At 42.2% G+C, this 25,688-nt stretch overlaps 1 protein-coding gene across 1 annotated transcript in view; it reads left to right on the forward strand.

Annotated features, from left to right (window-relative positions):
* The first annotated feature begins 12,110 nt into the window (after window positions 1–12,110).
* Window positions 12,111–25,688, forward strand: part of LOC119530256 (keratin, type I cytoskeletal 18-like) — a 49,324-nt gene continuing 35,746 nt past the window's right edge. Inside the window, exons 1-2 of the mRNA XM_037831425.1 lie at window positions 12,111–12,186; window positions 13,802–13,826. Of these exons, the coding sequence (XP_037687353.1) occupies window positions 12,111–12,186; window positions 13,802–13,826 (101 nt within the window). The remainder of the gene's footprint in view (window positions 12,187–13,801; window positions 13,827–25,688) is intronic.

Raw genomic sequence — 25,688 nt, forward strand, 5'->3', positions numbered from 1 at the left:
CTTGGTTACTTACTCAGTAGGAGGCATGATGGAGGGCATACACACCAACTCAGCATGCTTTAAATGATCCTACCCGTTGCAAGGTTCCACCTCCCTCTTCAAGGACATTTCACTGTTGAGGTTGTTTGCAATTTTTGTTACTGAGTCTAATCTTTCTATTGATGATATTAAAACTATGGTATTTATGAACATTTCCAAAATACACTTTTAAAGGAAGATTTGTCCTACAACATTAGTGCTCCGTTGGAAAGTGAAGGTGCCATTATCTATTCCGAACACTAGGGGGAGATGTTGTTTTCTGTTGGAGTATTTTAAATCCCAGCTTGCTCTGGCTGCTTGTTATGAATTCGATTGTTTTACCTTCAACACAAGAGAATCAGTGTGAAATTTTCATATTTATCAAAATAAAATGAGGAAACATGCCGATTAAATGCAATGTGCTAAACTGGGATGGGATCCCGGAACCGAAAAAGGACATTAGGTAAAAACTAAGGAAATGTGAATACAGTCTGAACTTTAGTTAATGATAAATATATCAATATTTGTCATTATTTATGACATATATACCATAATAAGGTAAGATGTTCACAATAGGGTGAATATAGGGTGTGGGGTATATGTGAACTGTTTATTCTTAACTGTCTTTGCAAATTATCTGTAAATCAAAAACTCTTCTAAAATAACAAGTTTACTAAATAAATAAATAGAATAAAATGAAATCAGAACCTAATTTCCCTTTCATTTGATTTTGGAACCATAGAAATTACTTTGAAAAGAATATATCTTCAGGACAAGTTGAATGGTCTGTTGGAAAGAAGGGCTATTAGACTTTGCTAAGTGAGCTCTAAGTATATGAAGATTTAATTAATTAGGATTAGACACAACTAAAATAAAAATAAAGAATATTTGTTATCTGAGCAGAGGAGATGAAGGAGGACAAGGCTCTGAGGACAGAGTTCAAGGAAGCCCCTCCAGGTGTCAAATGTACGTGAGTTTTCTTGGTAACTCAAATGTATTGGGTACCTTGAGGCCTCTCTTACCCTGGTGTTCCATCTGAAAAAAACAAAAACTGACTCCAGAAAGCACTGAAAAGTAACAAGAGTCCATTAACATTTCCTGAAGAAATTTCAGAGAGGTTTCAGTGGTACAACACCTAACAAGAGTTCCTGCAAATTCTATTCAAACCTCTCTCATATCCTCCAAAGTGCCACTTCTCACAGAAAATTTCTCATTTCTCTCCTCTCTCTCAAAACCCAAAACCCACTGTCCCTGGACTCACTGCTCCTGTCTTCTCCTCTGGCCTCCTCCTTCTTCCCTTTAGGACACATTTGTTCCTCCCTTCAGCTGGCTTCACTCCCGTTCTTAAATAGAATATGACTCCTTCCCCAACCTCTACTATTAGGGCTCTGTGGTAGTCATTAGGGATCCACCAACATTCCAGTTCCCTTCCCCCTGGGCACAAGGTGGGATTGCACATCGCTGCCCGTTCCCTTGCCTTAGCCAACAGAATATGGGCAGAAGACTTTAATAGCTGGTATATGACTCCCCCACCTTTCATCCCTATCATAGAAAACCCTGTCATTCCAGGTGATGGAGATTCCAAGCTTGCATGCTTGAGTGTGGACAATGTGGATGCCCCAATAGGAGCAGCGGATATAGCACGAGAAAGAAAAAAATCTTTGTGGTTTTAAGCCACTGAAATGTAGGGGTTGTTTGTTACTGCAACATATCCTAGGTCATCCTAACACAGAAGCCATCCACCATCTGTCCAAGCGAACCATACTATACTTTCTCCATTGTTTTAGTTTCCTAGGCTGCTTAAAGCAGATACCATGAAATGGGTTGGCTTAACAATGGGAATTTATTAGTTTACAGTTTGAAGCTGAGAAAATGTCCAAATCAAGGCATCATCAAGAAGATGCTTTCTGGCACATAGCAGCGCCTGCTGGTCTCTCTCTTCTCTTCTGGGTTTCAATGTTTTCAGCTTCTTGCTTGCATGGTTTTTTGTCTCTCTCTGTATTCATTCCACTTATAAAAGACTCCAATGATAGGATTAAGACCCATCTTAAATGAGGTGGGTCACACCTTTACTGAAGTAGCCTCATCAAAAAGTCATGCTTACAATGGGTTCACGCCCACAGGAATGGATTAACTTCAAGAACATGTTTTTCTGGGGTACATACAGCTTCAAACCACCATCTCATTTTACATGTGAAGAAACTGAATCACTGAGAGATTAAGTAGCTTGCCCAATATCACCTAGCTACAAAGTGGTGGAGCCAGAATTTAAACCCATAAAATATGACTTTAGAGTCTGTGTCTTAACAAGCATCCCTTAGAGTCTCTCAAAGAATTAACACAAGAAAATGTTAGATAATCTTCATGTTCCACGTCCTTCTCCCTGGAGAGTGCCAGCCTAGTGCTCCCATCTGCCCAAGTTGTCCTCTAGGCCTGGCATATATAGCTGTTGTCCTGAGACTTGCCTGTGTTAGAATTTTTTCCTAGATCCTGTGTTTTCTCTTTTTTTATTTCCTTGTTTTTCTGAAGCTTCCTAAATGGTTCACAGGAAAGAGTAAATGAGAGAGAAACTTTCAGAGGCCTTGAATATTTGCAGATATTTTGTTTTTTCCTCACATGTGACTGACAGTTTGGCAGGTTATACAGTATTCTTACCTGAAAATAACAGTTCCTCAGGATGTTGAAGGCATTCCTCCACTGTCCTTGTCAAGTATTCAGGGTTAGTGCTGAAAATCTTAAGTCACTCTATTCCTGATCCTTTGAATGTGGCCTTTTTTCGCCCTCTCTCTTAAAAACTTTAGGATCTTCTCTTTATCCCCAGTGTTCTAGAATTTCATAGTGTTGTTTCTTGATTAAGGTCTTTTAAAAAATTCATTGTTCTGGGCCCTTGGTGGGTATTTTCAACTTGGAGATATGTTTTTTTCAGTTCTGGGAAATCGTCTTCTTTACTTGCCATTCACTAGGTAATAAGCTCTTCACGGTAGGGACCATATATATCTTTCTCTTTGTTCTTTAATGGTGCCTAGAGTACCTGGAGCCCAATAAGTATTTGAATGAAGGAGTGAAGGAAGGAAGGAAGGACAGAAGGAAGGAAGGAAAACAGGCAGGCTTTAGGAAGAAGATACTGAGCTGAGTTTTTGACATGTAAGCTCAAAGTTCAAATTGCATGTAAGAGCCTAGAGCTAAAGAAATGTAGGGTTGGAAATGCACACTTGGGAGCTAACTGCATGTAGAGTAACCAAAGCCCTGGTTGCAATGAACTCTCACTGCAAAAGTGTATAGGATGATGAGAAAAGAAAGTGGTAGTAGAGGCATGGAAAATAGATGGTTCCTTTGAATAAAGAAAAAGTTTTATTTCCAAATCTCCCAACACACACAAACACACACACACACACACACACACACACACACAAACGTGAGGAAGATCCTCCATTATCTTATGGCTTTCTGTATCTCCCAGCAGATTTTAGTGTATTCTTTGAGAAGCATGGCTCTAAAGCACACTACCATTAAAACTCATTGCTTTCTGGATCCATAGTTTGAATAAGCAGAAAGGAGACATACATGAGTAGAAAACATAAATGAGAGAGGAAACGCTGTTGACAGAGGAGAAAAATTGCAAGGAGAGAAAACATAGGCCAACATCCCAGCAAGTCCTATTTCATCTAACTTATTCAGACCTCAGGTCTACACCCTGAGTTTCTCCAAACCCTCCTGCTAAAGACTCCCCAACTAGCCTCCGATACTCCACCCCTACCCTTAACCAGTATATATTGCCTGTCCTTGCTATTTTAATCACTCCCATATTCAGTTTTCCACCAAGTCATAGTCCTTCTCTCATCCAGGAAGGATAAAGTCTCCTGCTCATTCAGCCTAGGTTGAACTGAAGCCAAAATCCACAATTCCAGCCAAAATTACCCAATTTGCTCTAATCTCTAAAGATTTAGGGCCACGTCGAATTACTTTCATTGCCAGCAAAATCACCTGCTCGAAGTTGACTCTAAGTCTAGCTTGTGTCTCTGCCTCCCCACTTTGCCCTTTTCTGCAACCACCACCACATCTCAGGATGAAGCTCTCAGGGAAACCCTGCCCTGCCTGGCACCTCCATGCCAGAACACGCTTGCAGCTGAGCTTGCAATTAAATTTATTTTTATGGTGGGGATTTTTGGGCACCTGAGAGCCAATTTTTAAAAAATGTATTGCCTGGTGTATGAAATTATGATGAAGTCCAGATCGGGCATGTGAGCCTGAGATGCTCCACAACTAGACTAGCTGATAGAGTATTAAAAGGAAGTGGAAAGGTAGTTTGTGTTTTCTAACACCCTATACAAATAACAATTCAGTTTCCATTAACGTTGGGCTAAATAATAAGGATCCACCTTTTCTCTAAAATGAAAAAGGTTGAATAAAGTATTTGTAAAATCTTATTAAAAACAATGAAGACTTGAAAAGATAGTAGGAACTGCTGTGCCAAATTTGTGAGTAAAACTTGAACCCAGAAAGTCAAGCGTCAGTATCTAAGCACTTTGTGCTAAGGGTGTTTGCTGATACTGAACACTAAGTCTTGAGTTCTACAGCCTCAGGACACTATAGGGATAGAAGTCATAACCCAGGGCCACCCAAGAAGAGGAAGCCATTATTTAAAAAAAAAAAAAACAAAACAGAAAATTACAAGTATTGGAGAGGATGTAGAGAAAGAGGCACACTTATTCGTTGTTGGTAGCAATGTAGAATGATGCAACCACTCTGGAAGGCAGTGTGTTGGTTCCTCAGGAAGCTAAGCACAGAATTGTCTTATGATAAAGCAATCCCATTACTAGGTATATATTCAGAGGAACTAAAGGCAAGGACATGAGCAGACATTTACACACCAATGTTTATAGTGGCATTATTCATGATTGCCAAGAGATGGAAATAGCCCAAATGTTCATCAATGGAAGAGTGAATAACAAACTGTGGTATATACATATGATGGAATATTATGCAGCCATAAGACAGAATAAAGTCACAAAGCATATAACAACATGGATGAATCTTGAGGATTTTATTCTGAGCCAAATAGCCAGAAACTAAATACTGTATGGTCTCACTAATATGAACTAATATTAATAAGTAAGCTTTGAGAGTTAAAGTTGAGAACACAGGTTATCAGGAGATAGAAAGAGGGTAGAGATCAGGCATTTGATGCTAAAGTATTACAGAATGTTCAACAGCATAGATTGTACACATTCAGAAATAGATGGCATGATACTGTGTGATGGTAGCACAATATTGTAAGTACACTGAACAAAGATGAGTGTGAGTACGGTTGAAAGAGGAAGGCTAGGGGTATGTAGGACACCAGAAGGAAAGATAGAAGATAAAGACTGGGACTGTATAACTTAGTGAAAACTAGAGTGGTCAGTGGTGGTGATTAAATGTACAAATATAAGAATATTTTTATATGAGGGAGAGCAAATGAATGTCAACTTTGAAAGGTGTTGAGAATGGGATGGTATTGGGGGAAAAATACAACTGATGCAATCTAGAGTCTATGGTTAACAGTAACATTGTAATATGCCTGCACTAATTGTAACAAAGACAATATTCCAAAGCTAAATGTCTACAAGAGAGGGATATAAGGGAGGGGTATGGGATTCTTGGTGGTGGTGGTGTCTGAATTTTTTAATGTATTTTTTCTTTTCTTTTTTATTTGTCATTTTAAAAAAATATTTTCTTTTGTCTTTTTTCTCCTCTTCCTCTTTTTTTGTGGAAGAAATGGAAATTTCCACATAGATTGTGGTGGTGAAGGCATAACTATGTGAGTATACCAGGAACCCCTGATTGTTTACTTAGGATTAAATGTTTAAAAAACAAACAGGGGTACAGGAGCTGGAGAAAATGTGGAGAGAGGGATATACCTAATCACTTATGATAGGAAGTAGAATGGTGCAGCCTATCTGGAGGGCAGTGTGGTAGTTCCACAGGAAGCTAAGTATGGGGTTGCCATATATGGTCCTGTAACCCCAATATTAGATATATACTTGGAAGAACTGACAGCAGGGACACGAATGGACATTTGCACACTGGTGTTTATGGCGGCAGTATTCATGATTCATAATGGGGGGAGGTGTCCTAAGTGTACATTGACTGATGAATGGAATGAACTGTTGTATATACATACAATGAAATATGGAGTGACAACAAGAAGAAATTAAGCTGTGAGGTACACAACTAGGAAAATGAATCTTAAGGACAATATGTTGCATGAAATAAGCCAGAAATGAAAAGACAGATATTATAACGCCTCACTAATATGGACTAACTATAATGTGCAAACTCTGAATCTGAGAGCACAGGTTATCAGGAGAAGGCTTATTGTAATGGTTCCTAGATTGTGAGCTCTTACAGCAGTTACCTCTGTTCCTGAATTGTAATGGTTATTTCTAGATTCTGAGATGCTGAGCTCTTGTGTATAACCTGGTTGGTCTCTGGAACTTCAGGTATCTGTGTGACACCTGAGACTCAGAACCAGAGTTTAGCAGCTATGAATGTCAGCATTACCCCATACAGCAAATGTTAAAGAAGCTGAAAAAGAGATCCTACTTCAATTAGAGATATGAATAAAATGTCCTTGGTTAGAACTAAGGTAAATTAGACTAAAGGGTAGAGAATGATATTGACAGTATTTTAAAACTCCAATTTCTGTGTGAGACCAAAGGTAGAGATTTTTTTTTTTTTTTTTTTGGTGGAAAATATTTTCTGTCGCATGCTATATAATTTAACTTGTATGGTCATTTTTTTCAAACACCACAATTACATGGAATTTTGAATAGGGAGTGAGATCTGGTTTGTTTGTACAGGCTAGCGTGATGCTCCAATACATCCCAGAGTAATTTGGGCAGCGGATAAAGAAGTATCTGAAAAGCCCCCTTGAAGGACTGGGGGGAAATGTGGAAATATTTACCCACCTGGGGAATTCCTTATATTCTCACAAACACTGGGGACTATCAATTTAGTAGGCCAAACCCTCAATCTTGGGGGCCTGTAACTGCAAAGAGGAGGCTAAGCCTACTTATAAGTGTGCCTAAGAATCACCTCCAGAGAATCTTTTTTTTTTGTTTGTTTATTAAATTCAGTTTTATTGAAATACATTCACACACCATACAATCATCCATGATATACAATCCACTGTCCACAGTATGATAACATAGTTATGCGTTCATCACCACAATCTATCTCTGAACATTTTCCTTACATCAGAAAGAACCAGAACAAGAATAAAAAATAAAAGTGAAAAAAAACACCCAAATCATCCCCCCATCCCACCCCATTTGTCCTTTAGTTTTTATCCCTATTCCTCCACTCATCCATACACTAGATAAAGGGGGTGTGATCCACAAGGTCTTCACAATCACACTGTCACCCCTTGTAATCTACATTATTATATAATTGTCTTCAGGAATCCAGACTGCTGGGTTGGAGTTTGGTAGTTTCAGGTATTTACTTCTAGCTATTCCAATACGTTAAAGCCTGAGAGGTGTTATCTATATAGTGCATAAGAATGTCCACCAGAGTGACCTCTCGACAGAGAACCTCTTTTGTTGCTCAGATGTGGCCTCTCTCTCCAAGCCAACCTGGCAGGTGGACTCACTGCCCTCACGACTATGTCGGTCATGACTCCCAGGGGTGTAAATCTCCCTGGCAACGTGGGACATGACTCCCAGGGATGAGTCTGCATCCCGCATCATGTGATTGAGAAAGCCTTCTTGACCAAAACGGGGAAGAGAAATGAAACAAAGTAAGGTTTCAGGGGCTGAGAGATTTCAAATGGAGTCAAGATATCATTCTGGAGGTTGTTCTTATGCATTATATAGAGACCCCTTTTTAGCTTTTAGTATATTGGAATAGCTAGAAGAAAATACCTGGAACTGTTGAACTGCAACCCAGTAGCTTTGTTCGTAAAGGTAAGTATGTAACTATATAGCTTATACAGTGTGACCATGTAATTATAGAAAACCTCGTGGCTCACACTCCCCTTATTCGGTGTATGGACAGATGAGTAGAAAAATGGGGACAAAAAGTAAATTAATAATAGGGGGTATGTGTGGGGGGGGCAGTTGTTTTGCGTGCTCTTTTTTACTTTTATTCTTAATCTTATTTTTATTATTTTTTTTGGAGTAATGAAAATGTTCAAAAATTGACTGTTGTGATGAATGCACAAGTATATAATGATACTGTGAACAACTGATTGTACACTTTGGATGACTTTATGGAATGTGACTATATCTCAATAAAATTGCAAGAAAAAAAAGAGAGTACTTTATGAGGGAAATAAATTATGATAAAAATAAAGGAAAACAAGTATTATTAACACAACTTCGCACACAGAGAATTTATATTATATTATTAGAATAAAAAGTTACAAGAGATAAAATACCAAGAATATAAACACTGTGGTGTTAAAAAAAAAAGCTTCTCAAATGAGTTTTGCCCAGATGTGTTTTGATAATGAGAAAGAACTAAATGTTGTATCAAACAGTAACCCTCTGCCTAAATGTCTTTAGGTCAGGAGAAGCCAAGTCTGTTAGGAAAAAGCACCCCAGACTTGAAGTTAAAAGACCTGGGATTGAGTCTTCTCTCCCATCCCCAACCCCTAACCAGCACTCAGCAGCTGTAATTAACTGTGGGATCTTGGGACAGATGCCCATTTTCTACTGACTGTTTCTGCACATTTTAGAAGATTGGCCCTGATCAAGGTGGTGGAATAAGAAGCATCAGGGCTCCATCCTCCCCCAGAAACTCTGAATGAATAGTAAGAACTGTCAGAAACAACTTACACAAAGCTCAAAAAAACAAAACAAAACAACAACAACAAAATAACCAACATTTCAAGGACTGCAGTAACATGGGGAGCACTGACAAGGCTGCATAAAAGCAGTAGGATCTCACAGTGCCCTGGCCAACTTGCACGAGTCAGCCCAGGCTCCCAGGGTGAATCCCTGGTCCTGATTCCAGAGGGAGCAGAGTAATCCTCACATACATACTGGGAGCATGTACGTCTGGCCCAATCTGTCTGGTGGTGCCTGAGGTATTTGCCATCACAGAACTTGCTCTGTGTGAAGAAGTTGGCTTAGAGAGAGCTCTTACAGAATACTGCTGGAGAGCAGTCAAGTGGTGCTGCCTGGGGCAAAGGACTGCTGGCCGTAGGACAAACAGTGCAGTGCCAGGGCCCTGAGGAAACTGTTTCCTAGGGAAGAGGGGACATTCCTTTCTGTGTAAACAGGGGAATTCCTAGGGCCACACATGCTTGCCCAAGACAAGAGACATGCACATAAAGGACCAGGGAGGCCCTACACTTTGGCCTGGAGCTATTCTCCAAACTCATTTTATAGATAAGCCCTGAAGGAGAGCACTTGCACAAGTCAATCTGCAAAGACCTAGAAAGGGGTTTTCCTTTCTTTCTTTTTTTTTTTCCTTTTCTCTTTTTGTTGTTGTTGTTAGCACCTGACATTCAAGGAAAGCTCTGCTAAAATCCTAGCTGGATATAAGCTTAAAGAATAGACACCTCAGAGTCTAAATTCCAGTGATAACGTATTAAAATATCAAAATGTCCACGTTTCAACAGAAGATTACAAAACATACAAAGAGGAAGTCATGGCCCTGGCAAAGGAGATTAAAGCATTAGAAACCAACAATCAGGAGGGTCAGACCTGGTACATTCCAGACAAAATCTTAAAAAAATTGTCCTAAATATGCCCAAAGAGTTAAAGGAGAACATGAACAAAGAATTAAAGGATATCAGGAAAATGACAGATGAACACAAAGAGAATGTCAATAGAGAGATGGAAACTATGAAAAGGAACCACACAAGGCTGAAGACCACAGTAATGAAAATGAAAAATTCCTTAGAAGAGTTCATTCAACAGTAGATTGGAGCTGGTAGAAGAAAAAAATCAGAGAACTTGAAGATGAGACAACTGAAATTATCCAGTCTGAGGAGAAGAGGACAGAATGAAGGAAAATGAACAGGGCCTGAAGAACCTGTGGGACACCATCAAGTACAGCAATATATACCATTGTGAGAGTCCCAGAAGGAAAAGAAAGAAAGCAAAGAGAGAACATTCAACGATACAACGGCTGCAAACTTAAATTTAACAAAAGATATGAATATACACATCCAAGAAGCTCAGTGAACTCCAAACAGGATAAACCCAAATAAACCCATACTGTACCATGTTATAATCAAACTACTGAATGCCAAAGATAGAGAACTGCGAAAGCTGCCAAGAGGAAAGCATCACGTTACTAACAAGAGAGCCTCAATAAGATTAAGTGCTGATTTCTCATTGGAAACCATGGAGACAAGAAGACAGTGGGAAAACATTTAAAATGCTCAGAGTAAAAATTTGCCAACCAAGAACTCTATATCTGGCAAAACCATCTTTCATAAATGAGAGTAAGATCAAGACATTCCCAGATAAACAAAAGCTGAAGGACTTTGTTACCACCAGACCAGCCCTACAAGAAATGCTAACGGGAGTTCTGTGAGTTAAAAGGAAAGGACACTAGACAATGGACTGAAACCACATGAAGAAATAAAGATCCCTAGTAAAAATAATGACATGGGTAAATTTAAATGCCAGTACCACTGTATTTTTGGTTTGTAACTCCACTTTTTACTTCCTACAGGACCTGAAAGACAAATATATAAAATGTCATGATAAATCAGAGGTTTTGGACTTACAATATATAAATATGTAATTTGTGACAAGAACAACATAAAGGTTGGGGGGATGGAGGGCTATAGGAACATAGAGTGTGTCTACTACAGAAATTAAGTTAGTAACAAAGCAAAAGAGATTTTTACAGGCTAGGATGCTAAATTTATATCCTATGGTAACCACAAAGAAAATATCAGAGAATTTGCCAACTCATGGAGGCAGAAAGTAGAATACAGGTTACCAGGGGTGGCAGGAAAGGGAAATGGGGAATTAAGGCAAAATGAGTGTAGGGTTTCTGTTTAGGGTGATGGGAACATGATAGTAATGGATGGTGGGGAAAGTACTACAACACTGTGAATGTGATTAATCCCACTTACAGACAGGCTTGGGAGGGATTGGGATAGGAATATTTGTGTTGTATATATGTTTCAACAATTGAATAAAAAGAAAGAAAGAGAAACTAAGTGACAATTAAAAAAAGAAAGAGAAATTAAATGACAATTAAATGCAATACCTGATACCGGATGGGATCTACGAATGGAGGAGAAAAGGGTCAAAAGGACATTATTAGGATACAAAAACATTGAAATATAGAATGTAAGCTTTATATCAATGTTAAATTTCTTGAACTTGATAACTGCACTTAGGATGATGACATAAGTGAATATCTGTTCATAGGAAATGTCCAAGGAAGTATTACATGCTAAAGGATTACGACATGTGCAGCCTGTTCTCAAATGTTCAGAAGATAGATGGATGGATCGATCGATCGATAGATAGATAGAATGCTACAATATGGCAAAGGTGGCAAAATGTTAAAATTGGTGGATATGGGTATCAGGGGGTTGGGGAAATGTCAAAGTTCTCTATATAGGGTTAGTTTTATTTTTGCAACTGTCCTATAAGTTTGAAATTATTTCAAACTAAAAAGTTAAAAAAATTTTTAAAAAGACACTACTTGTCTGATCTACCTCTAAATTACTGTGATATCAAATGAAATAAATAACATGACATTGGCTCTATATAAATATCACAATGGTCCACAAACAACAAACCTTCAATTCTAAACAACAAGAAGGTACATAAAATGAAACATCAGAGATTATTATCAAAATTTTAGTTTGAGGAACAGTGATATATGTAAAGAACATTTAAAAAAATTCCTTCAATACAGACAAAATGGGGTCCTGGGTAAAGTTCAAATCTAGTGTTACATATCTTTGTATTTATCCTACAATCCCACTTCTTACCTGACAGCTGTGGATTCCAAAATGTCACATTAAAAAATTAGTAGTGAAGATGAAGCCCTGGACAACAGCAAAAGAAAATGAGAGGCACAGGAAGTGGGGAACAGCAAAAAAGAAAAAGAAAGGCAGACCCAGGTAAAGCATGAGTCAAGATGTCCATTCTTGGATGATTCTCATCCCAGACCAGGTCGTTAGTCTGAATCTCAACCCCACCGGAGGTAAGCCATCCACCCTCTGTTCTGGCCCCAGTGCCACCAACCTGAGAAAGCAAACGAACAACTCTGCTGTCTTCTCTTGCTATCTCTCTGGGAAGGAGTAGGATAAGGCTAATACTCCCCATTATCTTGAGGGATGGGATTACCGCATATCACAAGAGCCCAGGGAACACGGCCTGAAGCCAGTGGGAGGGGAGAGATGAGGAGAAGCAGGGAGCAGGGGAAATGGGAGCATAGGTTCTTTTGGACTTCCAGACAGGGTTCTGTCTCCAGACTCCTTTTGGTACAGTTGACTCATAACCCACTCCTTGGAGCCAACCATGACAATGAATAATGCATTTTATATATCACTTGTTTTGGAGTAAGTCTCAGTACAGTTCTCAGGAATTCTCCTAATTCTCTTTGTCACAGTAGCAAAGGTAGAGATGGCACAGAAAAGCAGCCTCAGAGCACAAGGAAAAATAGTATTATGCATGGCCAGAAGACTTCCCAGAAAAAACATGGGCTCTGTTAAAAAGAGCAATTGACATAATTGCAGGGATTTTTTGCAGAGATTATGAAGCCATTCTGCTTGGTGGCTCAAAGAGTTCTAGAAGTTTGAACTGTGGGGGAAGGAAAATATAGCAAATCTTTATTTTCTGGTCACTTATATTGCTCATAAGTGATCCAATGAACTTTATCAAATAAGACAAAAAATGATAGCAAATCCCAAATGGGACTTAAGGGAAAAAACTATGCTTAGCATAGGTGGAGCCATAAGAAATTGCTGATATGTGACCATTTATTACCTACCAAAACATCAGTCTCATATGGTTCAACTTCTTTAAAAGATTAGAAGGAAATACCCAAAAATATTTTTATATTTTTATATTTTATATTTTAAAATATATTTTTAAAAATATAAAAATATTTTTATATTTTAAATGCACTGGATTTTGCATTAGGGGTATAATCTCTTGAGTGGGGAAGAGAAGACCAGAAATATCAAATAAGAGAGAAGAGAAAGTCCCTCAAAGAAACTCTGCAGATAAGATGGCATCTTGGTTGCCAAACAGAAATATGCTTTTAGTTAGCCAATTCATAAATAATTTCCCTGAGTTTAGAGTATGTAAATGACATATAAACCAGCAACAGTGTCATGTTCTCTTTTAAAAATTTGTCATAAGGATATCATTTACAAAATCAAATGAAATTATTTATCTTCTTTATTAGTTTCCTGAGCAGAGAGAGGCTAGATACTCACCAAACCCATTCCCTCCTGTTGGGACTTCCAGCTAAACATTTTCCCAGGCTCTTGCATCTAGGTAGGACCCTGTGACTCAGTGGCAGGCTGCTAATGTCTAACAACTGGCTCTGTAGGTGAAAAAGATCTGAACTGTAGCATGTGCCTATTTCCGTGGTATAAATATTCTCATCAAAGCTTATGTCGAGCTGTCAACATGACATCACTGAACATGGATTTGGGAAGAGACGCACAAAATCAACTCTCAAAAGCTGGGACCAGGTGGGACCAGCCCACCGTTGAAACTGTGCCTAGTTCTCACAATGGAATGTGATGTGCCACTTAACATGCAAGAACTATATGCAGGTGGCCTTCTTCGCCCTCTCTCTTTCACAGCCTCAGAACTTGGTAGCCTCATGTGGTAGGTGGTAGAGCTGCAAGATGGAAAGAGCCTACATTCTTCAGTCTCTTCCTTGAGGAGAACTGTTCAAAGAAATGCTTACAAATATCTGCACTGGATTTTGCCTGAGTGTGACATAATCTTCTACTATTTCGAACCACTGAGATTTGGGAGTTATTACAGCAATTAGGCTACCCTAAGGTACAGCCTTTAGAGAAACTGCAACTACACTCCAAAATATCTGATTTTTACCAGTTGTGTGACTTCCCTCAGCTCAAACTCTGAACGGGCTTAGAGTCATTTAAGTTATACTTAACAATTTCTGATCTCACTTTAAAAAAATCTTTGTTCTAAAATTAATCATTACCATTGTCAGGCATTTATTGAATAGCAAGTGAATGTTTCATGATTTTAATGAAAGGCTTTAAGGAAAACAAATCAATAAGTGGAATTTTATTAAGTCTCAAATTAAAAAGCCCTTTGAAATAGCTTGATATCAGTTAGCAAATCAGGATTTAATTCAAGTATATAATCACTTGAAACTAAAGATACAGTCGGATGTACCTGTCTTCACTTTTTTGGCAAACTTCCAACTGAAAGCATTAAAGGGTTAATACATTGTGTGTGAGAGGGTCATATTAATTCAAGACTGCAGTAGAATTTCTTGGCAGAATTTCTTTCATTAGTACAGGTTCTAAAACAGAAAGCATCTAATGAAATTTATGCTATAATTGACCCCAACTGGCTTTGCAACCCTGCCAAGTGCAGCCATAAGGATAGAATCGAGGGGCTGAAGCAAATGACAGCTCCGATTGAAGCCATGGATCTCATTTCCCGGAACCACCTGAATCACCACATTCTAACCGACCAGTCGGACAAGAGAAGGGAAAACATCCTTTTGGTGTATGTTTTTCAACAACAAATGCATATCCTGAATTTCTCACTAAGTGTCCCCACTCCTCCAGGGAGGCAGTCTGTATTTGGAGTGGTGGAAATTCCCAGGACTAAAGTTGACTGCTAGCCTTTGTCTTTGCTGAGGCTGGCTGGAATTCACCTCTGGGGTGATATCACTGTAGGAAGGATTTCCAGGGTGCAAGGAGACTGGCAGAGCATTTTAAAAATGATAATAGGTAAATGCGGGACACTGATTACGTGCTTCAACTTGGCGGGCCTGGGCTGGGGGACCTGATCAGCCCCTGGGGAGGGTGGTGGGCACGGGCGACAGCGCCCTCCGCAGCCCCCCGGGCCTGGGAAAGTGAGGCCGGAGGCAGGCCCCATTTCCTCACCCAAAATACCACTGTTAGGGGAGGCTTGCCGGAGGGAACCGCCTTTTCCCCACCCCCTTATCTTGCCCGGACACTCCCCGTTGCCAGTGCAACTCCCATCACCACCAGTGCGCATACATTGTTGCCAGACACCGTTACCGGAGCAACTCTCGCCCCTTTTCAATCAACCTCCGCGCCCTCTCAGAACCAATCCAAGCCTTTAACCTCTACAGCTACCCCGCCCTCTAAACGCCCAATATAAGCTTGTACTCTCCCCTAATAAACTCTCTTGGCTTCTTCACCCTAAAAGAACCATGTCCCGCCTGTTCCTTTCTCGCCGCCCTCCATACTTTGCACGCCTACGCCGGGGACCGGGCCCAGTCCCCCGCCTCGCCCTCGCCTCCGGGAAAGAGCCCCCGCCGCCGGTACCCTCCAAGCAATCCTGAGAGCCTAGGATTTGGCAACCGGCCGCCACCTCCCCCTCCCCAGACGAGTCAACTGCGACCGCAACTGGCGCCCAACGTGGGGCCCCTGGAATTAAAAGTCCTCTCCACGCAGCGGTCCAGTAAAACCACCCGCTCGCCCGGACGCCTCTCCAGCTCCCCTTCTCCTCGCCTGCAAAGTAAGGGCCGCCTCTCCCTCGCCGCCCTGCGGAGCCGCCTCTCCCTCGCCGCTCCACGTCCGGAGCCGCCTCTCCCACGCCGCTCCGCGCCCGGGCCGCTCTTCCTTTCCCACGTTAACCTAACTCTTACCCCCGACTACCTTTCGTCTTCTCTTCCTATGTCCCCCCATTCCTCCTAACACTCTTCCTCCAGTAGCTTTCCCTCTTCCCCTCCATTACTTTGCTGTGGTCCTTTGTGTCTTTGTTTCTTTGTTTCGCGCGGTGTGCCTCTTTACGACCGCCCCTCCCAAACTGCTCTCGCTACTAGAAGCTCCTGCCTTCTACTCTCGCCATTTCCTCGGTTTACCTCATTTTCTTTACTCAATAATCAACCCCCCTTTTTTCTTTTCTCACTCCGCCATGGGTAATCGTCTATCTGCACGCCAAGCACCCCAAGTTCGTGCTCTGGCTGGTCTCCTAGACACACATCGCTGTAAGGTGTCTGTCCGGCAGCTGCAAGTATACTGGGACCTCCTGCTGCCCTTTAACCCATGGCTCACCACTTGCCATCTTTGGGACCCTGTTACTTATGATCGCCTTATTGATCGGGTCACCAACGCCATGGAACATGAGAGCAAGCGCTTCCCTCCCGGCTTGCTCCCCACCTTAATAACCGTCCGCTCCTGCCTTCAAGGCTCCCTCCCCCCTGATCGAGGCCCCATTAAATCCAAGGAGGCCCTATCAACCCAGTCAACAGATTCAGACAGCGATACTAATGTAGACCACGATTCGGACACAGAGTCCTTAGTCGAGCCGATTAACAACGCGCTCGAAGTAACTCCCAAAAAACAAAATAACACTGAGCCTCGCCAAAATGGCGAACTTCCTCCTCCTCCTTCTTCTTCCATCGAGGGGAGGAAGTGCTCCGGCGATGACGTCAGCCCTAAGCTGGGCCGGAAACCGCAAGCGCTTTACCCCGCCCTTTCACAGGGCGGAGCTAGTCCACCATCTTATGCCTTAGCCACTCCCACCACGCCGCCGTCTTGCGACGCTTGGGGCCTCCCACTTCCGCCTCCCCCTCCGGCGAGCTCCCCCTCGGAGCCGCTACCGGCAGCTGCCGCCGCTCCTCCCACCCTGCCAACTAACAACCCCTGGCTGCCTTCTACACCTCAAGGCAACCCTTGGGGCAACGCTCCCCCTACCCCCACTCCCGCGCCAAGCCCTCTGCAAGCGCGTCCTCCTTTCTCTCGTGCCTTTCGCTGCTTTCCTCTTAACCTTACCCCCACACCACAGAAACCGTATGACTGGTATCCCATTGACTCTGATACTATTAAGCAGCTTCGCAGGGCCGTCAAGGAGGACGGGTTAGGTAGCCCATACGCTTCCCAATTACTGCAGGATCTCGCCATGGACTTTTGCCTCCCCCAAGACTGGGCCTCGCTTGCCCGTACCATCCTTAACCCCGGCCAGTTCGTTGATTGGCGTGCTCACTTCCAGGCAGAAGCAGCTAGGCAAAGTGAGCAAGACGCAGCCACTGGAGTCTATCATCACCCCGAAGCTTATTTAGGCACGGGAGCGTTTATAAATGCATCTGCCTATATTAATGCACCTGCCACCTTTTGGCCTATCCTTTGGGGAATCGCCTTACGAGCGTTTGCCAACTGCTCTGCCTGTCGGCCTAATAAATTCACCAAGCTCTTCCAGGAGCCGAGTAAGCCTTTCGCCACCTTTGTCTCCAGAGTCGAAGAAACCTGCGCTCGAAAGGTAAGTGATCCCCAGGCCCAATATTACATGTGCCCATCCTCAAATCCTGGAAAATCGTACTGTAATTCCCCCAACGAGTACTACTGTGCATACTGGGGGTGTGAAACATTAGCCACTAATTGGAAGCCTCCTGTTCCTAATCATTACCTTACCTTAAAATGGACCCCTACAGGGTGCAAACTCCCTACAGTTAACTGGCTCGGCCAAGAAAGCGAGGAATCCTGCACACATCTTAATCTTACAGTGCAGCTCCCCACTAATCCCTCCTGGTTACTCGGTCAAACTTGGGGCTTCAGAATCTATGAAAAAGAAGCCAACCGAGGATCACTTATTCTCATAAAAAAGGAGGCTGTAAGCCAACCATGCCAAAATACTGCATTAAAAACACCCTCTGTCATCGGTCCCAACCAGGTCCTTAACCCCCTTTTTCCACAGCCCTCCAGCCGCACCTCAGCTCCAACCAGCCGCACCTCAGCTGTAAACAATGCATCGCCAACCCCACCACCCCGACCTCCTCTACCCCCCTCTCGCTACTCCTCTCGCTACTCTTCTCCCCTCCTCGGCCTTATCCAAGCGGCCTTCACCTCAGTGAATTCCTCCAACCCCAATCTTACCTCCTCTTGTTGGCTTTGCCTCTCCACTTCCTCCCCCCTGTATGAGCCAGTAGCCTCCAACCTCTCCTTTTCAGAAAACACAGAGGACAGCCCCTCGGAATGCAATTGGAATACCTCTGCCGTCCCCCTAACCTTTCATTCAGTCTCCTTTACAGGAAAGTGCATCCGCCCTCGCTCAAGTAACTCTCCCAACCTCACAGCTTGCGCCAACTACTCATCTCCCAGCAGCTCTGCAAAATTTCTCATCCCTCATAACTCCTCCCAATGGCTCTGCTCCTCTACAGGGCTTACCCCCTGCCTTAACGTGCTAACCCTCAATACAACTAATGAAACTTGCCTCCTAATTGTCCTCATCCCTAGGGTCCTATACCATAGCGAGGAAGACTTCTTCCTCCGCCTGGAAACAACTGCAGCTTCTGCCCCACTGCAAAAGCGAGAGCCCATCACCGTCCTCACGATTGCCTCCCTCCTAGGTCTTGCAGGCGCTGGCACCGGAATCGCTGCATTAGCCAGTCAAGGCTCCGCCCTAACTCACCTCCGGGCGGCTGTTGACGAGGACATTCGTCACCTACAAGACGCTATTTCCCATCTTAAAAATTCTGTCAATTCCCTCTCTGAGGTAGTGCTCCAAAACCGCCGAGGTCTCAACCTTCTCCTCCTCAAAGAAGGAGGCCTTTGCGCCGCCCTAGGAGAAGAGTGCTGTGTATATGCCAATTCCACGGGTCTCGCCGAGGACAGCCTAAAGAAGGTCCGAGAGGGACTGGAACAACGCAAAAGAGACCGTGAAGCCACCAGCTATTGGTCCCACATCTTTACCCCCCTCCTCCCTTACCTCCTCCCTCTCCTCGGCCCCCTACTAATGATTATTCTAGCTCTCACCTTAGGACCCTGCATTATCCGCAGAATTGTCCAGCTTGTAAGGAAACAAACGGATGCTATTTTCTCCTCGTTCGTGCAAGTCCAGTACCAGCGACTCGCCACCTCTAACGCTCCCTACTCCGAGATGACAACCAACCCTCCGCGACCTCACCGCCACCGGTCAACCCGCCGACCGCGAGGCCCTTCTCGATCGCCTGAACATCGCACCAACCTCGAGCTCCAGCTTCTCTGAACCTCCAACTTTAAACCCCCCACCCTCGTCCATCCCGCAAGCAGCAAGGCCCCTGTCGAGCGCCCGGGCGCCACACCAACGCCGAGCTCCAGCCTCGCTGAGCCACCGTCAACCCCTTTTTCCCCTCCCCGGCCTCCCCCTTCCCTCATCCCTTAGCGGGCCTCTCCGGTAAGCTTCTTCCTTTAATTAGAAAAGAAGGGGGAAATGCGGGACACTGATTACGTGCTTCAACTTGGCGGGCCTGGGCTGGGGGACCTGATCAGCCCCTGGGGAGGGTGGTGGGCACGGGCGACAGCGCCCTCCGCAGCCCCCCGGGCCTGGGAAAGTGAGGCCGGAGGCAGGCCCCATTTCCTCACCCAAAATACCACTGTTAGGGGAGGCTTGCCGGAGGGAACCGCCTTTTCCCCACCCCCTTATCTTGCCCGGACACTCCCCATTGCCAGTGCAACTCCCATCACCACCAGTGCGCATACATTGTTGCCAGACACCGTTACCGGAGCAACTCTCGCCCCTTTTCAATCAACCTCCGCGCCCTCTCAGAACCAATCCAAGCCTTTAACCTCTACAGCTACCCCGCCCTCTAAACGCCCGATATAAGCTTGTACTCTCCCCTAATAAACTCTCTTGGCTTCTTCACCCTAAAAGAACCGTGTCCCGCCTGTTCCTTTCTCACCGCCCTCCATACTTTGCACGCCTACGCCGGGGACCGGGCCCAGTCCCCTGCCTCGCCCTCGCCTCCGGGAAAGAGCCCCCGCCGCCGGTACCCTCCAAGCAATCCTGAGAGCCTAGGATTTGGCAACCGGCCGCCACCTCCCCCCCCCCAGACGAGTCAACTGCGACCGCAGGTAAAGTCCCAGTTTTTTCCAAAAACAACTAGAGGACATCAGAATCACATGAGGATGATTTGAAAAGCACATCGAGTGTGCAGTCCTGGATGTCACTAGACCTCAGAGGGCCATGTCACTGCACAGAAATCAACTGTTTGTAACAATCTTATTAATTATATGGCACCCAGGAAGTAGTGTTTTAATCATTTTACTTCCCAACATGGTGGTTGTTACTACATGAAAATATGTGGATGCTTTGCTTAGTTTGATTTTAGGAAATCAAATTTTAGTTTTAAATCAACATGTAACATGTTATAATTTCAGCATTTAAATAATGGAAATCTTCTCCCATTAGTGTTTTACATAGAATATCTGCCTTTAGGAATAGCTAAGTGACATTAAATGATGAGAAGTGACTGTATTTATGCTTAAAAATAGGCATGTGCAAGAAAATATTCCATGAACAGGGCATTCAGTTTCAAATTTTTACATATTTACGCATACATGACATATAAATAATTACACACATGTGATCCTATACCATAATATAAGCTTTTTAAATGCAGTCTTTTTTCCTTTCTTTTTACTTTGACTCCCCTTTCTCTATCCATGTCACTCTCCACCCTCTAACTAGGTAAACCTTGTTGCCAATCTAGTATGTATTCTTTCGTAATTTTCCATGTTCATATAATGATATGCAAAAAATATTTACGTAGTAACATTTAAGATAGTTTTTGGCTAAAGGTATCAGAAAACTCAACTAACAGTGACTTAATCAAATAGGGTTTATTTTTTCCTCAACCAAAATTCTGGAGGTAGAGAACTGACGGTTAGTGTTTGACAGCATAACTGTTTTGGGAATGTCTTCTCTGTGATTCCTGTCCTTTTCCCCAAGTGGCTGCCTCACCTGCAGGCATCATACACATGTAAAAGGAAGGAAAGAGGAAGAAAAGGAAAAGTCACTAAATATCACTAAAGTGATATTTGTGTCTTAACAGAGAAGCAATATTTTCCCAGAAGTTCCTTAGCAGACCAGCCTCCACAACATATTAGCCAGAACTAAGCTGAGAACCTGACCATTTGACCACTGTTTCAGTTTCCTATACTACTCAAAGCAGATATAATAAAATGGGTCAGCTTACACAACAGGAATTTATTGGCTTATAGTTTTCAGGCCTTAAAAACGTCCTCAAATCAAGGCACCATCAAGGTGATGCTTTCTTCCCGAAGACTGGATGCTGGTGATCCTTGTCTCCTCTGCCACATGACAAGGCACATGGCAGCATCTGTTGCTCTCTCTTCTCTTCTGGGTTTCATTGATTTCAGCTTCTTGCTTCCCTGGCTTTTTTTTTTTTTCCTATCTTTGTATTCATTTAAATCCATCCTGAATGAAGTGTGTCACACCCTAACTGAAGTAACCTCATCAAAAGATCCTACTTACATTGGGTTTACACCTATATGAATGGATTCTATTTAAGATCATGTTTTTCTGGGGTACATACAGCTTCAAACCACCACAGCCATCTCTCTACAGAGGAAGTGAGCAAGGGAGATGGGCATCACGATGGGTGTTGGGATGATCCATGAGTAGTGTCTGCCATTGCAACATCGCAATATGTTGCCATGCTTTGTTTTATTTTTCTTCATTTTTACAAATGGTATCACATTATAATTACTTAATTGATTATTGCTTCTATCACTCAAAAATTATTTCATGACAAGCCTTCAATATCAATGGGATAGCTCTTGTGTATTTATTCAGTATTTCATATGTATATGTGTAATTATTTTTTAACCTTCCCTTCATTGATTGGCTTACTTACAATTTTTTTTGCCACTATTAACAATGTTAAAATAAATACCATTGTACATCCATCCTTTGGTAGTGGTGTTTTATTTTTTGGGGATTAACTCCACACAGAATTTCTGGGCCAAACTGACTTTAAAGAAGTCTACAATAAACTACATTTCCACTATCGATGAATGTGTGCCTACTTTTTCTTTTTTGCACCCTTTGCAGCTATTGGTGTTGGTGGGTTTTTAATTTTTCTCAGACTAGAGATACAGACTGAAAGCTACTTGTTACTTTACAGTTGCATGCCTCTGGAAACTGGCAAGTTTAAGTATCTGTTAATATGCTGGTTGCTCACTGGGATTTGTTCTGTGAATAGCTTGGTCATGTCTATTGCACATTTTTATTACTGAGGTTTTTTTTTTATCCCTTATTATAAGTTTAGAAGAGTTCTATGTATATTATGAATATTAACTTTTCCCCTTGTCTTCTATATAGCAAACATTATTTTTCCAAGTCTTTGCTTGCCCATTGTCTTTACTGATATCTTTTGCCATATAAACATGTTTTAGAATTTTTATGGTCAAATATATCTATCTTTTCTTTTATAGTTTCTGTACTTACAGTCTTGGCTATGAAGACTCTAATTAGTAAAAATAGTTTCCTAGATAATCTTTCAGGATTTTAAAGATTTTTTTAAACTTAGAAATCTTTAATATATCTGAACTTTTAAAAAAAAGTCCATTGATAAATGATTGTATCTAATAACTATTAATAAATAGCAACAATACTAATAAGACAAAGCACTTAACAGGATATTTATGTGCCATGCACAGTATAAACTTTATGTATGGTAAATCACAACAACACTCTGATTCAGGTATTATTATTTTCTCCCTTTTACAGATGTGGACACTGAGGCACAGAGAGGTTAACGTGCCCAAGGTCACGTAGCTAATAAGTGACAAAGCCAAGATTCAAACCCCGAAGTGTAGTTCTGGAATCCATGGTTGAAATGATATATAAAATATATAAATGGAGTTAAAAACAATAGTAACTCTGGTAATTATTACCCAAATTAATAAAAAAGACATTACTGGCTCCTTGTAAACCCTCCAATCAGATCTTCTCTCTCCCCTAGAGGAAACCATTTTCCTGACTGTGTTTTATCTATTCCCATTCTTTCCTTTATAATAGTGTTATGACCTATGTAAGTATCCCTGAACATTATGTTGCTTAGTTTTGAAAAGCAGAATAGCAAGCACAAAACTAGCTGTGAAATGAACTCTTCTGAGATAACATTATTTGGGTCCTAGGCTGGCTTTAGTTTCCAAGTTTACCAGAGCCCCTGGGATCAGAACGTAGGGTCAAGAGTGAGTTCAGGGTATTGAGGACTGGTGGTTTGATGTACCGAGCCCTCTATCATGGGACTTGCCCTTGTGAAGCTCATTACTGCAAAGGAGAGGCTAAACTTGCATATAATTGCGCCTAAGATCCTCCTTCTGAGTACCTCTTTGTTGCTCAGATGTGGCCCTCTCTCTCTAGCTAAGCCACCTCAGCAGGTGAACTCACTGCCCTCCCCCCTCTACGTGGCACCCAACTCCCAGGGGTGCAAATCTCCCTGGCAATATGGGATATGACTCCAGGGATGAATCTGGACCCAGCATCGTGGGATTGAGAATACCTTCTTGACAAAAGGGGGATGCAAAGTGAAACGAAATAAAGTTTCAGTGGCTGAGAGATTTCAAATGGAGTTGAGAGGTCACTCTGGTGGACATTTTTATGCACTATATAGATAACATCTCTTAGGTTTCCATATATTGGAATAGCTAGAAGTAAATACCTGAAATTATCAAACTCCAACCCAGTAGTCTGGACTTCTGAAGATGACTGTATAACAATGTAGCTTAAAAGGGGTGACAGTGTGATTATGAAAACCTTGTGGATCACACTCCCTTTATCTAGTGTATGGATGGATGAGTAGAAAAATGGGGACAAAAACTAAATGATAAATAGGGTGGGACGGGGGGGCATGATTTGGGTGTTCTTTTTTACTTTTATTTTTTATTCTTATTCTGATTCTTTCTAGCATAAGGAAAATGTTCAAAAAATAGATTGGGCGATGAATGCACAATAATATTATGGTACTATGAACAGTAGATTTACACTATGGATCACTGTATGGTATGTGAATATATCTCAATAAAACTGAATTTAATAAAAAAAAAAGTGAGTTCAGGGAAACAGATGGCTAAACATGGGTAGGGCATCTGGCACATCTATAGTGTGGAACATACAGGGTGTCCCCCAGAAATAGGATCAAATGGTGTGGGCTTTCCTGTGTTTCCTGTTTCTAAGCTCACATGACCTACCTCCAACTCTCAGGAGTAGGTCAAAACTTACTGAGGAAACTTCTGGGGAAGACGGTGGAGGACAAGGCTCCAGGACTCAGTTTTCCTCCAAAAACAGCTAATGGACAGGCAAGAACTGTCTGAAACAACTGTTCTGGGGCTCCAGAGGCCAGGAGGCACCGTACAGAATCCAGGGAGGAGCAGGACAAAGAGGCTGAGAAACAGCTGTAAAGAACTGTGAGTAGCTCACTCTGCAATGGCTGCTAGTGTCCACCCCCAACTCTCGAGGTTGACCTCCTTGGGGTCCAGTCCCTGGCTGGCTGCTGCAGATGAAGGGGTACATGGAAGTCCTCTTCCCCAAGAATAGGGGCAGGAAGGGGGTTGTGGGAAGAAAGCTTGGCAAGCACTGATCATGGTTTTTGATCTTTGAATTTGGATCACTGAATTCTGGCCTGAGCTGTTGTTTTAGTGTATCCTGGACAGAGACTGCTGCAGTCATTGTTTCAAGCCCACAACCAAAAAGGACAGAGCCAGTGGAGGAGGTTTAAAGACACAGTACCTCCTTAGAGCTGCAGGGAATAGTTTGTTGAATGTCACCGTCTGCTGGGCAAGGCTGAAAAGCACACCTTTAGGGAGCCATCAAAAAGGTTTCTTGGCGTCTTTTCCTGACTCTCTTCCCAAGGCTCCTTGGGGCTGGTCTGTACGTCCTTCATTAGTACTGGGCTCAGTATTGGTTGGGAAATACCAACTGCGAAAGTCCTCTCTGGGGTGACCCTCCTCCCAGAATTTTAATTCCAGGCAAATGCATTTAGAGACATTGAAAGGAGTGTTTAAAAAAACAAAACAAAACAAAACAAAAAAAACTATACAGGCAAAACAAAAACAAATGGAAGAGATCAAGATTCCTGGAGAAGGAACAGAGGAAAGGAAAACTTCTCCTTAGGGTGAAATAACTGCATGAATAGTGAAATCTTAAAAATTGACCCACCTATCCAGGGCAAGAATCAGATGAAGAAGAGCTGAAAAAATCCAAAGAGTTAAACATGAGCAATTCTAAAAGTCTAGAATAAGTTGAACCCAGTGTCAAAGAAGAGCCTTAACACAATGCCAATCAACAATAAAACCTTAGGCAAGAAAGAGAAACTGACCTTCAGAGTAAACTCATCAAGATAATCAGACGCCTAAAAATCATAAGCCAACTAAGATACAGAAAAATATTGCTCAAAGGAACAAATTAAAACTTCAGAGAAGACACAGAATTTGGAACAACAAATCAAAGATGTTCAAACAAATCTCCTAAATCAAATCAAGGAGATGAAGGAAAATGTGGTTAAAGAGATAAAGGATATTAAGAAGACACTGGGTGAGCATAAAGCAGAATTTGAAAGTATAAAAAGAAACATAACAAATTATGGAAATGAAAGGCACAATAGAAGGCATAATGCTAGAATACACTAGAAGCATACAACAGAGATTTGAACAGGATAAGAAAGAATCAGCGAATTAGAAGACAGGACAATCGAAAATGTACAAACAGAAGAACAGATAGAGAAAAGAA

Source organism: Choloepus didactylus, chromosome 3, assembly GCF_015220235.1.
Source record: "Choloepus didactylus isolate mChoDid1 chromosome 3, mChoDid1.pri, whole genome shotgun sequence".
NCBI classification, from domain to species: domain Eukaryota; kingdom Metazoa; phylum Chordata; class Mammalia; order Pilosa; family Megalonychidae; genus Choloepus; species Choloepus didactylus.